Consider the following 17,802-nt stretch of genomic DNA (forward strand, 5'->3'; position numbering starts at 1 on the left):
TGGTAAGTTAGAAAATTTTAAAATCAAGCTTTCTAACACAATATAGTCCAAGGTATACTAAATTCTTACTTGCACACTGATGAGTGTCTAGAAAAGTATCATTTTTTTTAATTTTGCAAAAAAAATTTAAATTTTTTTAATTTTAAACTAATCTAAGGAAAATATTTTACAGACAATAAAATCTAAAATATTTATAAAGTTACTAGTAATAATCTTAGTGTACAGTAATGTCCTTAATATTGACTAAACAATAACTCACAGACAAGCCAGAGCAACATCTAGTCCAGAAGACTCCACTTAAAATATGGGGCCTTCATTAAGTGTAGCACTTATCTTTTTACCATTATCCTTTCACATATTTACACCAAATATTTTCAGTTTCCTAAATAAGCATTTACCTTGGCCTAAAATAAGCAGTAAAACATACTGCCCATGTGTAGAGCAGTATGTAATATATTTGTGATAGTTGACATCATCTTTAGAAGATCTAGAATCCCCTGGGAGATGAGCCTCAGGGTTTGCCTGTATGGGATTTAAACTGAGACAAGAAGACCCACTGTGAAGGAGGTATTATTCCCTGGGTTTGGGTTCTAGACTGTATAACAGAAAGCTAGGTGATCATGGCCACTCATTGCTCTGTTTCTTGACTACAGATGCAGTGTGGCAAGCTGTCACAAGCTACTCCTGCTCTAATTTCCGTGCCATATCCAACTGTGACACAGCTTAACCTCTGAGCCAAAAGAAAAACCTTTCCTAGCTTCTTTTTGTTGGAACATTTTATCATAGCACCAGGAAAAGTAAAAGACACAATGATCTTCAGTTATAAAAATTGTCCAACAACGTATCACAAACTATCTCTAGTGCTGGAATACTTAACAACTTTCATTTTAACGTATGCCTCTCTAAAAGAAATGGCAACTCATTCTCTTGGGATTCTTACTCTTTTAGTAAGAGGACTAGGGACTGTATTTACAGTCTCACACTTGCCAGCTAAGTATTCTACCTAATTAGCAACATACCCAGTACGCTTCAACTTTTGATTACAAAATGGAGCTTATATTGCTTGGGTAGGTCCAGAGCTTGCAATTTTCCTCCATCAGGCTCCTGAGTAACTAGCACTACAGGGCCGCACCACCAGCCCTTCTACGATCACTAGTAATTGCAAATCAAACACAACATATTCCTAACTTTATAAGAATACATTTAAAAAAAAAAATCTGAGCATTATAGGTTAATTTGCATAAGGATTTCAAAATACATATGGTTTACCTCCAAGTCTTCTTCATGACTTTCAGTGTAGTTAAGTTTTACAAACTTTACTTTCCAGACTATTTTCAATCCAACATTTATTCTTATAAGAGCTACCTCTATTTGCATTATCATGTGTGTATTCAAGAGGATATATGAAAAATTAGGTATCCTCACATTTTTGCTCAAGTCTTCTAATAAAACTGAACATCTTTTGTTTTTTGAGACAGGGTTTCTCTGTATAACCCTAGTTGTCCTGTAACTCGCTCTGCAGAGTAGGCTTGCCCTGAACAAGAGATCTGCCTACCTTTGCCTCCCTAGTACTAGGATTAAATGCATTCACCACCATGTCGGGCGTAAAACTAAACATCTTCATTCACTGATTATTGATAGGTCTTTCTTTAGTAAGTCTATGATTAAAAACACCACCACCACCACCACCACTTGTTTTATACCACCAGGATTTCTTCCCAGGAATTACTTTCAAACACTAGAAAGAAATTGGAAAGTCTAAAAATTTTTGCTCACTGTCCAGATTCATGGGCTTTTTCTCCAGTATGAGTTTTTTCATGTCTTTGAAGGGACCGGTGACATCTAAAGCCCTTACCACACTGTGTACATTCATATGGTTTTTCATGACTATGAGTTCTTTCATGTCTTTGAAGGGAACTGTGACACCTAAAGGTTTTATCACATTGTTTACACTCAAAGGGTTTTTCTCCTGTATGGATTCTTTCATGTACTTGAAGAGAAGGGAGCCTCCAGAAGGCTTTACCACAGTCTTTACATTCATAAGGTTTTTCCTCAGAATGAGTTCTTTCATGTAATCGAAGGGAGCTCTGAACTCTGAAGGCCTTACCACATTGTTTGCAATCATAAGGTTTTTCTCCAGTATGCGTTCTTTCATGTCTTTGAAGAAATGATGGATAAATGAAGCTTTTACCGCATACCTTACATTCATAGCGTTTCTCTGCAGAATGAGACCTTTCATGCATTTGAAGTAAATATCGAGAAAGAAAGGACTTACCACACTGTTTACATTCACAGAGACTTGCTTCAGCTTTCTTTCTTTCCTGTATAAGATTACTAAGACTGAAAACTTTACCATGTTGCTTGCATCCATAGGGTTTTTCATGAATGTGAGATAGTTCATGTACTTGAAGATTGCTGAGGGCTGTGAAGGCTTTACCACATTGTTTACATTCATGTGGTTTCTCTCCAGTATGGATTGTTTCATGTAGCTGAAGTGAACTTGAACAACTGAGAATTTTATCACATTGCTTATATTTGTAAGCTTTTTCTTCAGTATGAGCCCCTTCATGTACTTGAAAATAACTGAATCTTCTGACAGTTTTATCAAATTGTTGACATGCATAGAGTTTTTCTCCAGTATGAGTTAGTTCATGTAACTGAAGAGTACCAGGACAACTGAGACTTTTACCACACTGTTTACATACATACTGTCTTTCTTCAGTGTGAGTTCTTTTATGTATGCGAGCATAAGTGAGACTCCTAAATGTTTTACCACACTGTTTGCATTCATAGGGTTTTTCATCAGTGTGAGTTCTTAAATGCTTCTCAAGTAAACAGGGAAAAGTGAAAGACTGACCACATTGTTTACACACATATTTACATGGATAGCATTTTTTTCTAGTGTGAATCTTTTTATGTCTTTCCAGGGAAGAGGAATAAAAAAAGGCTTTACTACATAGCTTACATTTATAGGGCTTTTCTATAGTATGAGATCTTTCATGTACTTGAAAGGTACTCCAATCTCTGAAGATTTTACTACATTGCTTACACTCAAAGGGCTTTTCCTCAGTGTGAGTTTTTTCATGTCTTTGAAGGAAAGGAGGACATAAAAAGGCTTTACTGCATATCTTACATATGTAAGATTCTTCTACAGTATGAGCCCTTGCATGCAATCGAAGGGAACTGTGGCTTCTGAAGGCTCTACCACACTGTTTACATTTATAAGGTTTTCCCCAAGTATGAGTTCTTTTGTGTCTTTGAAGAAAGGGGGAACAAAGAAAGGCTTTACTACATATTCTACATTTATATGGTTTCTCTCTAGTGTGAAATCTCTCATGTGTTTGAAGTAAATATGGATAAGTGAAGGACTTACCACATTGTTTACATGCATAAGGTTTTTTCCTAGGATGAGTTATTTTATGTCTTTGAAGGGAACAGTGACTTCTGAAAGTTTTACCACACTGTTTACAATCATAGCAACTTTCTCCGGTGTGAGTTCTTTCATGTATTTGAAGGTAGCTTTGACACTTGAAAGCTTTATCACATTGTTTACATGCATAAAGTTTTTCTTCATTGTGAATCCTTTCATGAACTCGAAGGGAACTGGGAGAACAGAGGGTTTTCCCACATTGTTTACATTCATAGGGGTTATCTTCAATATGAAAGTTTTCATGTAATTGAAGATAATTGTGACATCTGAAGGCCTTCCCACATTGTTTACATTCATAGGGTTTCCCTCCAATGTGAGTTAATTGGTGTAATAGAAATGAACTCTCATGTCTGAAGGATTTTCCACATTGTTCACATTCATAGGTTCTTCCTGCAGTATAGACTGTCTTATGTCTCAGAAGGGAACTGGAAGAACTCAGAGCTTTACTGGATTGTTCACATTTATAACATTTATCTTTACTGTTGGTTCCTCCATCTACAGAAAGTGAACAGTGACAAACGAAGGCCATTCCACATTGTTTATAGGATTTTTCAACACTCTGACTTTGTTGCTGTATTCCACATGAACCTGGGAAATAAAAAGATTTTAAAAACATTTCATTTTCATAAGGTATCATTAAATATTTATAAGTTCAACTTTTTTTTTACATTGTTTATACTTTATATCGCTTCTTACCATACTTGTGTTCAGATGGATTGTCCCCTAAGTGAGACATGATGTGTTCATTAAAGGATGAATGGCCTGTGAAAACTTTTCCACACACACCACATTCAAATGGTTTTACTCCAGTAGAAATGTTAGTACTCCTACAGAAATTTGGTATCCAGGTAAAGGTTTCTTGAAACTGACCACCTTCTTTGTGCTCATAAATTGCATCTACCATGCAACTCCTGTAAAAAAAGTATAAACATGTTAGCAATGGCTGCTTCACTAAGGATTGCCTGCTTACTAGTAGGTGTTGTACTTACACTATTAATAAAAGTTAAGGAAACTGTATGCTTTTGCCACCTGAATAGTCTCAAACAAAAAGAACTAATGATTCTACACTATCCACCCAAAGAGCTACTAACAAAACAGCCCTCATACAGGCTGGAGAGATGGCTCAGCAGTTAAGAGCACTGGTTGCTCTTCCAGGTCCTGAGTTCAATTCCCAGCATCCACATCATGGCTCACAGCACCTATCACTTTATTCCCATGGAATTCAATGGTGTCTTCTGGTGTGCAGATGTACCTGCAGACCCATATACCCATATTATGTGAAATACATAAATAAATAAATCTTATATATATAAAAATCCCTAGTCATATAAATCCTGTCCAAGTACACTGTTTTCAAATAGATACACTGAAGTATATTATTTTTGATGAAATCCTTCTACTGATAAATACATTGTAAAGTTGACTTTTGTTTCCTTTTTTTGAATTTTATCACTTATTTTATATGCACGGGCGTTTTGCCCATATGTATGTCTGTACATCATACTCATGCATGGTGACGGCAGAGCCCAGATGAGAGCACTGGATGCCCTGGAAATGGAGATATAGATGGCTGGGCGCCATCAGGTAGGTGTGGTGACTAGAAACCCGGTCCTGTGGAAGAATAGCCAGTGCCCTTAAAAACTGAGCCGTCCCTCTAGCTCTCTTTGGTTTTCTGCTTGCAACTTTTCATAACATATTTAAGAGGTTCTCAAGGAAAACGTTCTTCTACATGTATATGAAAATTACCTTAGATATCTCCAAGAATGTTTGTACTGCTCTTCAATGTTCTGGTCTTCCCATTTGATGCCTAAAATCAAGATTTAAACACCCCCCCCCATCCACAAATTATTAGAAATAACAGAAAAATGAGTTTCTTGGTTTGACATACATTGGATCCATTCCTGTTTATTAATTGATGTCTTCCCTTTCCAAATCACAGAACCAAGGAAATCTTGTACAAAATAAGCGGTGGCATTATTACCTATGGAAGTAAGGTTATTGCAGGTTTCCAGCATCACATCTCTGTACAGTTTCTTCTGAGAAGGATCCAGCAAAACCCATTCTTCCTGGCTGAACTCCACAGCCACATCCTCAAAGGCCAAAAACTCCTAAAACATCCCGAATATATACAGGAGAGAACAGATGAGACTAACAGATCTAGAGATTTTATACTCAATTGATAAGATGTCCATATAATTTTATAAATTCAGGAATTTATTAAGTAAAATGAAAATTCTAATGCTAGACCTGAGATATTAAAAAAGAAGACAGCAACAGAGAGTTCTAAAACAGCCAGGACTACACAGTGAGACCCTGTCTCCATGGAAAGAAAAAATAAAAAGAAAGAAAAGAAAGAAAGAAAAACAAAGAGCATAGTAGGAATACTCGTGACTGTGCCTGGGTGATAAGTGTGCTGCTAGGTCACCCCATTTTTTCATTCCAGAGTGGATTTCTAGTGCCTATAATAACAGAATACTGCTGAATGATATACAGGGAAGAGCCAGCATTAGCAGTTAAGAGGTTACTTTTACTTACACATTTCTATACACAAAGAGTGGGCTTTTTCTTATTAGAGAACATAAGATTTTGGGAGACATCCCACAAACATAAATGGTAACAGCAGTTCTCTTAGTCTAAATGACTACGTAAACACGGCAATTTTCTGAACTGTTAGCTTTCTGAATGTTCTACTTAGAGGTACCAAAAAAACTCCCCACCAACTACAATGATGTGGGCAATGAGTCTACTGAGTTTCTCTGGAAGACAACACTTCATGCATATTGTCACTTGTTAAGTGGGGAACTGATTACACCAAGAAAAAATATTTAGAAGCCTCAAAAGTAATTTATACCATGCAGAATTTAGCACAGGGAGAATGACAACATTCTGATGATCCTAACAACAACAAAATCAACATCCATTAAGTAAATAGAAATGGAAATGAAACATCTAGAGGGTGTGTGTTTTTACAAAGAATGCAATGTTGTCATGAGTGTTGGCATGTGCTTATAGTCCCAGCTACTTGGGAGACCAGAATATAAAATCACTTGCACTCAATAGTCCAAAGCTAGGCTGTACTCTATTGCAAGGCTTCCATCTCAGGAAGGAAGAAGGCAATGAATAGTAAGTAGGAGAGGGAAGAAAAGTGTGATCAATATCATCTCTTCTGGATTACACCTTTATAAAATCACATGAAATTAAAAACAAACAAATAAACAACAACAACAAAAACACCAGAACAAACTTTTAACAGGAGAGAGGCCCAGAGGGCCAGGGGAATGAATGGACATCTTCAGCTGTTGGGGGTGAGGGTTCAGGGAGAGTCTCTAGGAAGTCCCAGAGACCTGGGGTGGGAGATGCTCTCAGGAGTCAAAGCGGATAACCTTTAGCAGAGATGCCTAACGGTAGGGACAGGGAACCTGAAGAGGTCACCTCCTGTAGCAAGGAAGGACCCCCAGTGGAGAGATAAGGATACTAACACAACCACAAAACCTTTGACCCAAAATCTGTCCTGTCTAAAAGAAATGCAGGGACAAAGATGGAGGAGAGACTGAAGGAATGCCCAACCAATAAGTGGTCCAATGTAAAATCTATCCCATGGGCAAGCACCAATCCCTGACACTATTAATGATACTCTGTCATGGTTGCATACCTGTCCTCTGAGGGGCTCTACCCAACAGCTGAAGGAAACAGATACAGATACCCACAGCCAAACATGGATAGGACCAGGGACTCTTATGGAAGAGTTGGAGGAGGGATTGAAACCCCTGAATGGGATGGGACCCCACAGGAGACCAACAAAGTCAACTAATCTGGACTCCCAGGAGCTCTCAAAGACTGTGCTATCAACCAAAGAACGTACACGGGCTAGAATGAGAGCCTCAGCACACATGTAACAGATGTGCAACTCAGTCTCCATCTAGGTCTCCCAACAACTAAAACAGAGGTTCCCTCTAAAGCTGTAGCCTGACTATGGTATCCATTCCCCAACAGGGCTGCCTTTTCTAGCCTCAGGGGGAGATATATGCCTCATCTGGCAGAGACTTGATGTGCCAGGGTAGGGGGATACACAAAGAGGGGGGCTACCCTCTCAGAGGAGAAGGGGAAGGAGGATGGGGGGAGAGAGTCTGGGAAGGGAAGTTGGGGGGCAGCATTTGGGATGTAAATAAATAAACTTAAATTTAAAAACCACACTTCTCAGTAATTTTTTAACTTTCTACTATGCTTAGAAATTGCCAGTCTTCTAAACAATAAAGTGATGGTTTGCCTACCACACAACAAAAACTTTCAAACTACTTTGTGGACACAAAGGGACAAAAATAAAAGCAAATCTCCACATTTTGGAGATTTAGTGGCACTTCATAAAAATGGCCAATTTTATTTAAAAAAAAATCCTATAAAATTTACTACTCCATAAGATATTCACATATCTGCTTTGAATATCAGATATGGACCACATCATATGAGACCAAGTCATCCTTCACTCTCTTATCTATGCAACTCTCTGTGGACTTACTGCTTCCCTGAAGTATTTCAATAAACTTTGCCTGTGGCTGTCTTTGAGAATCCCTTTGACTGTCATTGGCCTTCCAAGTGTTGTTTTGCCCAGCATTTTGATGACTTACAAAGTGACTCTCTTCTTACCTCTAGTGTTGATAGTGATCAGCTAAAAAGGTATCTGGGTTTAAGTGATTCTAAAGCTTCTGTCTCCCAACAGAGGATAGGTAAAGGAAGTCCTTTTGCGCCCTTGCAGAAAGATATACTTCCCATCCAAAACAGACGGACAAAGGCCAAAGGAATTCTGTTGGTATTTGAAGGTCATGGGGGTGGGGTGGAAGACCACTACTGTTATAGTCTACAATTTTAAGGGACTTCATTTCTTCTATTCTCTAGACTCCTTCGCTCTCTACCTTTAAGTCTCCTATAACTCTTCCCCCTTATCCAGATACACTCTACTTTCACATACATGTTCACTCAGGAGTTTGACACAGAGAATTCAGAAAGCAAGTAAAAGCTACACTCTGACCTTCAGAAAATATTCTTCATACTGGGTGTGATAGGGCATGCCTTCAATCTCAGTACTCAGGAGGTAGAATCAGGCCCATCTCTGAATCTGAGGCCAAACTGGTCAACGTAGCAAGTTCTAGGTGAGAACTAAATGGTGAGACACTTTCTCAGAAATAAAACAAACAAAAACAAAAGACAAACAAACAAAAAACCCACAAATCTATATATTATTTGTGAGGTGGCTAGTGGGGACCTCAGCACTAGCCAGATATATGTCTCTCTCCCTATCTGAACTGTCCCAAATCTAACAACTGTGATCATTTTGCCCAAGAATCCCCTCTCCCTTCATTAAGGAATTCAAAGGTCTAAATTATAGTCTTTTGACCTAATCTAGCCAATACATTTATATAATTTTATTTTTAAATTATTTTTGTGTGTTTGCCTGCATTTATGTCCGTGCACCATATGCATACCTGGTGCTCACAGAGACCATAAGATCCCCTTAGACTGAAGTCATAGACAATTATGAGCCTCCATGTGGATGCTGGCAATAGAACCTGAGTCCTTTGGAAGAGTAGCCACTGTTCCTACCCAATGAACCCTCTCTCCAGTACCTATTTTTATCACTCTAACCACTTGCTATGTGCATACAAGACTAGATAGGTTCCATACTTAGTCTTTAGTAGGGATCTGAGCCAATGAGAGACATAGTCATAACTTGGATAACAGAGATACAGTATTCACAGCAAACCCAAATGATCATATCAGGACTCTCACATAGGAGATGATGGGGAAAAAATCCTTAGGAATATGATTCCCTGTTTCTTAGAAAGAAAAAGGCTACTAGCACTCCATTATCAATGCCATGTTATAACACAACAAAGGAACCCTCCAAGAACCCTGTTCTTTTTCATTTTAATACAGGATGGCTGAAATCATGCACCAATACATTAACCCAGCTAAAGGAAACCTACCCATATATTTTATAAAATCTCTTCAGATATTAGACAAAAAATTCAAAAATCAGAACAGGGACCCCAAGCTCCTTTCCTCCTACTTTCTAGATACAGCCTTTAAGATTGTATTTAATAATTAAGAAAACTCAAGGGCTAGAAAAGCCAAACCAGGAGATTAAAGGGATTTGTGGCAACTTCCCATTCCCTGTGGATTTCAAGAAGTCCAAGCATCCCATCTAAATACATCCTATCCAGTCTAAGGGAATTAACTTATCTTCAGGATAAAGCAACCTCTCTGACTATCCCTGTGGTCAATCACAATATTTCAGCTGTGAGAACACAAAGCAACCCAGCTATCATAAACTTCCCATGAAACCAATCTAAACTGCAAACTGGAGGGCCACTAGAATCCACCTCCTATCATCTTATATCTAAAAAATCTCATGCTAGAGTCAAACACGTACTTCCCCTTTGAAGACATGACCCTGAGGTTATTCAGGCTCATGTTTCCTTGGTACTCCACGCATAAGCCCCAGCCTCAGATGATCCTATAAATGTCAAGGGCTATGACTATATGACATTCTTCTTGATTACCTTTCTAATTTAACATTTGGGTCCTTAATCTTCTTCAACCTTCCTCCCTAGCATTAATAGTAAACTCCAACTAGCACACTATAAACTTCTTTCAATGTGTGTGATAAACATCTTTCATTCCTTTTTGGTTCTACCCAGCTGTCAAATTCCCTTCCTAAGTAGGACATTGCATCCAACCTCCAGGCCCATTTATGGCACGGCATTTATCATATCTGAACCCCTACCCTATAAAGGCCCAAGAATGTCTAGAGCCCCAAACATTCTTTCTTATCTCTACTATGCACCCCTACATCTTATAACAAGTTCCCCTTCAAGTGTGAGGCATCTCTAATACCAGATGCTAACAGCCACTTCTGTCACAATTGCCATTAAAGACTCTAACAACTTTCTTCAAAGGTCCAATTAAGACCTAAAACTTAGAAGGGGTTACAACTTTTTGTTGACACATTCTTAACCATTATGGGGATGTGCCCATGACTCATGTTGGCAGTAAGAACAAGATGGATCCTAAAGAACATTCCAAGACCTACGAGCCATAAAAAAACCTGTGATTCCAACCTCTCCATAGGTTTCAATATTTATACTGTAAGAAGAAATATACTCTTAATACCGTCTAGCTTTATCATTTAGACTGTAAGGACTCTTTCTTCTTGCATTTGAATACTTCTAGGGTTAGTTCTTATTTGGCAGGACCATTTAACCCAAATATTCAACCACTCACTTGGAATGTCCTGCCTCAGGGCATGTGGGACTCATCCTACCTCTTTGCCATGGAAGAAAACCTTTCTTCCTTGCAATTTTCATTCAGATATAACCTCTTTTAGTACACTAACCTCTATTTACTAACTTCTATTAACAAACCTCTTACCTCACATCAGAACACCACTATCACTCATCAGACTAGTCTCACAGGGACATTTAGATTTCCCCTTCTAAGGCACTAATCCCCCTACTAATGATTTTCTATCAGTAGACACAGGAGCCTTCCCAGACCCAAAAGATATCCTATAAGATTTCCAACCACAAAAGAAGTAAGAAATAACCTATGATCATGACTTATCTGTCTATAGTTAAAACTTTTTCACCCCAGAAACTCAAGAAGCCTACTCATGTGAACCTCTGGGAGATTTTTATTTCCTCTTCTAACAAGGCCAAAGTAAAACTCACACACCTGCAACTCCAAGTGGTCTTGTTTTCACCTTTCTGAGTTCTATAATTGCACAAGCCCTACCTTCTTATTCCCTTGATGTCATTTCAGGAAATTTATCCTAAACCTTCTTCTTAAGCTTTAAATTATGCCACAACCAGGCTGGAGAGACGGCTCAGCAGTTAAGAGCACTGACTGTTTTTCAGGAGGACCTGAATTCAATTCCCAGCAACCACATGGTGGCTCACAACCATCTGTAACGGGATCCAAAGTCCTCTTCTGGTGTGTCTGAAGACAGCTACAGTGTACTTATATAGAAAATAAATAAATTAATAAATAAATAAATCTTTTTTAAAAATGCCTCAACCAAGGATATCACCTACTTCAAGTTATGATAACCATGTTACTCCTTTACCAAGACCTCAGAGCTAATACCTACCATTCTTCCCATCTTTCTAGTTGCTACTCTCAAGCTCCTTACCTCTTTGTAAAAGTCATGTTATGGTGTCACTTTTAACCATTATGTCTTTTGTTAAAGATACAGATAAATGGCTAAAAACATATATGATATCAATAAATTTTGGAAGGATGACTCTTTTAGAGATTTAGAGCTAACTTTCCTAATTCTTGCTTATTGGTTATGACTGGTGTTATGAGTAGGGAGGCCCTTGCTTAACTTTTTGGTGCTATAGACACCTTTTCAGATCACAAGCCATTTAGTTCCAGATGCTACTATCTCAGAGATATACACATTAACATGGCATGGATGTGGGCATCAAGATAACACTCAATGGTGGACCTTGCTATCCAACTTAATGCAGGATCTCTCATTTTTGCTACCAGACTAGATATCCCACACCAGCTTCCAGGGGATTCTTCTGTCTCTATTTAGCATCTCACCACATGTGATTATATACATGCACTACACATCTGTTTTTTATGTGGGTTCCTGGGGTTAGAACCCAGGTCCTCAGGCTTAAGCAGCATGTTTTTTACCCACTGAGCCATCTCATAAGTCCAGAATACAGTCTGATCCAAAATTTGGTTCCCTACTGGTAAGTACTCTATAAGATATTCTAATGTTCGGAATATTTGAAATAGTTCATTATCTTCTAATTTTCTCTCTGGCCAGTTTCACTTAATCCCATAGCTATAACCTCATGTAGCATTGGCCTTTGATGTCTAAAATACTTTAACTCTTATTTGTGACAAACAATTTCATTTAGTGTTATTTTAGAATTACACTAGGTTTTGGTTTGGGAAAGTAAATGTTTAATCAGTGAGATAGCTTTAAGAGACAATTCAACAGAGCACCTCATTAGAGTCTCAATGAGGGGACAATCTAGATCAGGTTCACATTTGGGTGTGCCTATGGAGAACTGTCTTAATTATATTAACTGAGGCAGGAAGACCTATCCACAGTAGGTGACACCATCTACTACCCAGGAGTTTCTGGACTACATAACTGTAGAGAAGGGGCTGAGCACAAGTAAGCATGGATATATTCATCCTCCTTCTGCTTAAAGTTCTTGTCCTGCTTTCCCCTCAATGGTCTGTAACCTGGAACTGTTAGCAGAATAAGCCTTTCATTCCCTAAAGTTGCTTTTATCAAGGTATTTTACCACAGCATCAGAAAAGAAAATAAGAATTTACCAACAATCCTGATACAGTTTCCAAAAGTGATTAAGCTCTTTCATTTCTTTCTTTAAATGAGTTAAATTTCAATTAAAACAGACTGCCTATCTATCACTAGTTTTGTCTAGGGCTCCTAATTTAGTATGTTAAGAAAAAAAATCCAGGCACAGTGGCACACACCTGCAGAGGCAGGCAAATCTAAGTTCAAAGCCAGCATGGTCTACAGAGACCCTGTCATAACACCCTACCATCACCACCACCACCACCACCAAAAAAAAAAAAAAATGTTCCCTATTAAAGAAACCAAGACAAACTGAATAGCCAGAATTAAACATAACACCAGCTGGAAGACCAAATAGTAGTTTTTCTCAAACATTTACTACTTTGTTGATTTCTTGATCCTCTCTCCTTTTCCCTTGAAAATCATAAATGTCTCTATGTTAACTAACTAGGGAGACTGTTTTAGATCAGATTTATATGCAGGTAACGGGAGCAGCTCTCTGCTGTTATTTTCTACTGCTGTGTACCATCAAGCTTATCCTGGATACTTATGGTAATGTAAGGAAGCTCAAGACACTAACTGATCAACCCTTCTGTGTCTTCCTGACTGAACCAATAAAGGTTCTTCCAATCCAGAAACCGGATATATTTTGAGGTATACTACAAACTTATTAAAGATCCTGAGCCCGGGGCTGGAGAGATGGCTCAGCAGTTAAGAGCACTGGCTGCTCTTTCAGAGGTCCCGAGTTCAATTCCTAGCAACCACATGGTGGCTCACAACCATCTGTGATGGGATCCAGTGCTCTTTTCTGGTGTGTCTGAAGAGAGTAGCAGTGTACTCACATACATTTAAAAAAAAAAAAACATCCTGAGGCTAGAAAGCTTGCTCTTTGGTTAGGAACATTAGCTGTTCTTCCACAGGACCCAGGTTCAATTCCTAATGCCCACAAGGCAGTTCATAACTGTTTGTAACTCCACTTTCAAGAGATCTGACTCCCTCACAGGAGTACAAATAGGCAAAAGACCAATGCTTTTAAAGTAAAAATAGGTAATAAAATCATTTTAAAAATATAAATCCTGGTGTAGTCACCCTGACATTTCCACCCTGGAGAAAGGGGGAGGGGAAGACAGAAAGGGTGAAGGAGAGGGGGAGAGAGACAGAGACAGAGACTCTTAATTTTGGCATCTTTATGATTAGGCTCTGAGAATCCCTAAACTAAAGGCAGCACATTGGAAAACATAGATATTGAATCAAAGTTTTAAGTAACACATAGTAAAGGAGAGGTCTCAAGAGAAATTAAATATTTCAACAGAATCAAAAGTACATCTTATAAAAATTTATGCCACAAAGCACAAGCCATATTTGGGAGAAATTAAAACAATAAATGCCTATACTATAAAAGAAGACAGCTGAAAAATAAATCATTCCATAATAGAAAGCTAGAGAAAGAAATAAATCAGGCATGGGAAAATAACAATAAGAGAATAAAATTGTAAACAAGCAATCAAGAGACAACCAATCACTCTAAAACTCGGCTTTTCAAAACTGTTTAGTCTCCAGCATGTTTTTAAAGAGATTAGTGATCAAATTATGGAGGACAACCTACAGTCATAACACCTTGAGCACACCTGCTCTCATGCTCTAGCTGATCTGCGAAACTAAGCAGGATTGTGCCTCCTCAGTACTCGGATAAGAGAATTATATAGAGCCATCATTAGCAAGAACATTAAAAGACCCATAAAGGCATACTATGAACAACTCCAGATCACATATTCAGTAACTTAGAAGAAAATGAACAAATTCTCTGAAAGGTAAACAGAGAGATGGCCAGTATGACTAGGCCTATATGTGCTAAAATAAATAAATAAATAAATAAATAAATAAATAAATAAATAAAATCACTACCTCAAAAAAAAAATGGACAAGATTCAAATTACTTCAATCATCAACTTTTTAACAATTAAGATATGGCATTAATTCAGTAAAACATCGTCTAAAATGACAAACAAATCCTGGTTCAAAATTTGAGGCAACCTTACCATGACACCCAAACAACAATAATAACTAATGAATGCCCGATGCAAAAACTTTCAACAAACATTAGTAATCCAAATTTTCAAATATATTTCTAAAATAACTGAAATGAAGCAGTATGGTTACATATGCCTGTAATCCCAGCTTTTGGCATGCTGAAACAGAACTAATTTGAGTTTGAAGCTAGCCTGGTCTGCAGAATAGAAGCCTATCTGAAACCAAAGGACATAGCAAACCATGCTGGAATCACTGCAGATACAGAAAGTCAGTTCAAACTTCAAAATTCAGTCTGTGACCAGAGCTCCATGGTAGAACACATTCCTAGCATTATGCAAATAGTTGTTTTAATCTCCATCAATAAAAAAATCTTAAAATGAAATCCACCAAATTGACAAGTTAAACAGCAAAAAACATGTTATCATACAAAAAACAAAAAAAACAAAAAAAAACCTATACTGCCAGAAAAGGAAAGGTACTACTGAAACTGTTAAACTGAAAAAAGTAAACTTGTCTTTGGCCTTAGAAAATCCAAAAATTTAGGAAACTAGGAATGCCAACATTAATATACAAATTGTACATCAACAGAAGAACATTTGGATGTAAAATTAAAACCACTATACAGCTTATATAGCAAAGATAAAGTGAGACATATTTGCATATTAATGTAACTAACGTCTGTAGACAAAAATTATACATTCTGAATATAAAAGCAATCAAAGAACTTAGTTAAATGGAGGGATTTTCAAGATTTTGGAAAGAAGCCTCAAAATTATGAGTTATCATTTTGATCTATAGATTCAACACATTCCAATATAAGTCCTCACAATTCATGTTGAAAATAACAGAAAGTTGATCTAAACATTATCTGTCGAGAAATACTCAGTATTGGGTAGAATGCTTGACTACTACCACGAAGCCCTAGGTTCCTTCCCCAGAAACACACACACACACACACACACACTCACTCTCTCTCACAAAAAAAGGGGGCATATAGTCACACACCCTTAATCCCAGCACTCTGGAGGTGGGTTTAGGTAGCGAGATCAGAAGTTCAAGGTCTTCCTCAGCTAAGAGAAAGTTTGAGGCCAACCTGGGAAACACGAGATCCTGTCTCAAAAAGGAAAAGAAAAAAGTTAACACAATACTGAAGCATTCATTAACAGTACACTACCTGACTTTAAGACTTCCATTAAAACTGCAATAATCAAAGTAGTACAGTATTTCAAAAATAAATAACAACTTTAAAAGTCAGAAGCAAACCCAAAATAGTGATTTGACAAACCAGTAAAGCAAACACCCATATATAAACAAAATATTGGGTAGACTTTACAACTTTGGCAAAACTAACTTAAAGCAGATCCTAAACATAGACAGGAAACGTAAACATCAGAACTTCTATAACTCGAAGAAACTATAGACTACCTTGACTTAGCAACTGGCCCTCCGGACAAAAAGAACATAGGCTCCGAGCGCTCGCACAGCTGCGACGTCACCAACCCCAGCGTCCGCAGCGCAGGGCGGAGCCTTTCGCTACTCCTCGCTCTCTGCGCAGAAGCGGCCGAGAGGCGGAGCTGCCCAGAGGCCGGCGGTCCAGGGCCTAGGTTGCTTCGCAGGATGTCGGCCCCGCCCCAGTCCTAAGGGGCGCCCATCACACCGGCTCCCGCGGCTCAGCCGCCGCCCCTCCCCCTCTGGGGACAGCGGCCCCTCGCTCACCATGGCGCAGCTTCCGAGCTCACCCACGTTCTCCTCAGAGCTCCTGGTACTAGCCCTAAAAGCGGGGCTTACTCGTACCCCGGTCCGCCACGGAGAACCTACACACACAACACTGCCAAAGAAAACCCGCCTCCCCGCCGTCTGCCGGAGATACTGATTGGACTGCCCACTTAATACTCTGATTGGCTAGCGAGGTCTGAGTGATAGAAGCAGCTCCCTTAGAAAGGAAGCCCAGTTCAAAAAGACAGGGACGGTGCGTTTAAGAACTTGCCTTTACTGCTTGTACTCCTTGCCTTTCCTCCTCGTCACAGGGTCTCTAGGATTAGCATAACGCAATGCCCAACGAGTGATCTTTGCCTCAGCTGGAAGGGTGCCCAGCGCACCCAAAGTCACATTAGAACAGATCCTGAGGTCCTCTAAGGATCAGCAATTTCAGTAAAGCGCATCTAGGATTGCTCAACAATAGTAGCACATGCCACGCCTGGTATTGTATGCGAAGCCTTTATCCTAGTACTGAAGAGGCAGGGCTAGGAGGATCAGCAGCAGTTCATGATTAGCCTGGGTTACATCGGACTGTCAATAAATGACACCAGCCAAGAGGGAAAAAAAAAATTCGAAAAAAAAATGGAATTTAGAAAAAGAAAAAAAAAACAGTAGAGACTAGATCAGCAGTCTGTGATATGTGTAATCCAACAATAACAAACCCCTCAAAAGAAAGAAAGAAAGAAAGAAAGAAAGAAAGAAAGAAAGAAAGAAAGAAAGAAAGAAAGAAGGAAGGAAGGAAGGAAGGAAGGAAGGAAGAAATGATGTTTAGAACTCAAATGTTGAGTTTTTAAAAAGGAATTTGTATTTTCTTTTTGTGTAGAGTAACAGATCCCCGGAAGCTACAGTTACAGGCTTTTTTGAGTCCCAAGAACCAAACACCCCAGCATATGGAAGAACATCAGCCTCTGAATGATCTCTCCGAGCCCCTAAAGTCAATTTTTTAAAGCTAAACATGATCGATAAATTGACTTATACAAGGAGAGGAGACTCAACTAAATTCAGACATGAAAGGACAACTAGGTGTGGTGGTTTAGTCCTGCAATCTCAGCACTGGGACGCTGTATTGGGAAAACTGAAAGTTCAAGGAATCGTGGCTGGAGCCATAGCTCCAGGGTTCAGAGAACTGATAGCTCTTCCAAAGGACCAGGGTTCCATCCAACACACAGCTCACAACTGTCTAACTCCAGTCCCAGGGGATTCAAACACCCTTTTCTGGTGTCCAAGAACACTGCATGCATGT

General features: G+C 38.7%; 1 protein-coding gene across 2 annotated transcripts; it reads right to left on the minus strand.

Moving 5' to 3' along the window:
• Positions 1-223: 223 nt before the first annotated feature.
• LOC114636601 (zinc finger protein 709-like) lies at positions 224-16,298 on the minus strand. 2 transcript variants are annotated; one of them, XM_028784678.1, is made up of 5 exons: positions 16,227-16,298; positions 5,412-5,538; positions 5,177-5,237; positions 4,127-4,341; positions 224-4,018 (listed from the first exon to the last, which is right to left on the minus strand). In XM_028784678.1, exons 2-5 carry the CDS (start codon positions 5,443-5,445, stop codon positions 1,773-1,775), a joined length of 2,556 nt encoding a protein of 851 aa, XP_028640511.1. In that variant the 5' UTR covers positions 5,446-5,538; positions 16,227-16,298; the 3' UTR covers positions 224-1,772. The 2 variants fall into 2 exon arrangements, with proteins under 2 accessions (XP_028640511.1, XP_028640512.1); XM_028784679.1 differs by lacking the exon at positions 16,227-16,298 and having other exon boundaries at positions 5,412-5,608.
• Positions 16,299-17,802: the final 1,504 nt, after the last annotated feature.

The sequence above is a fragment of the Grammomys surdaster genome, unplaced genomic scaffold (assembly GCF_004785775.1).
Source record: "Grammomys surdaster isolate TR1022 unplaced genomic scaffold, NIH_TR_1.0 124565, whole genome shotgun sequence".
Classification (NCBI taxonomy): domain Eukaryota; kingdom Metazoa; phylum Chordata; class Mammalia; order Rodentia; family Muridae; genus Grammomys; species Grammomys surdaster.

Excerpts from the sequence above, each read along its gene's own strand:
- LOC114636601 (XM_028784678.1), bottom strand. The coding sequence starts at position 5,445 with ATGCTGGAAACCTGCAATAACCTTACTTCCATAG. Across the intron at positions 4,342-5,176 it reads CATTCTTGGAGATATCTAAG|GAGTTGCATGGTAGATGCAA; the intron begins GTAATTTTCATA and ends CTTTTTTTACAG. Across the intron at positions 4,019-4,126 it reads TCCATCTGAACACAAGTATG|GTTCATGTGGAATACAGCAA; the intron begins GTAAGAAGCGAT and ends TTTATTTCCCAG.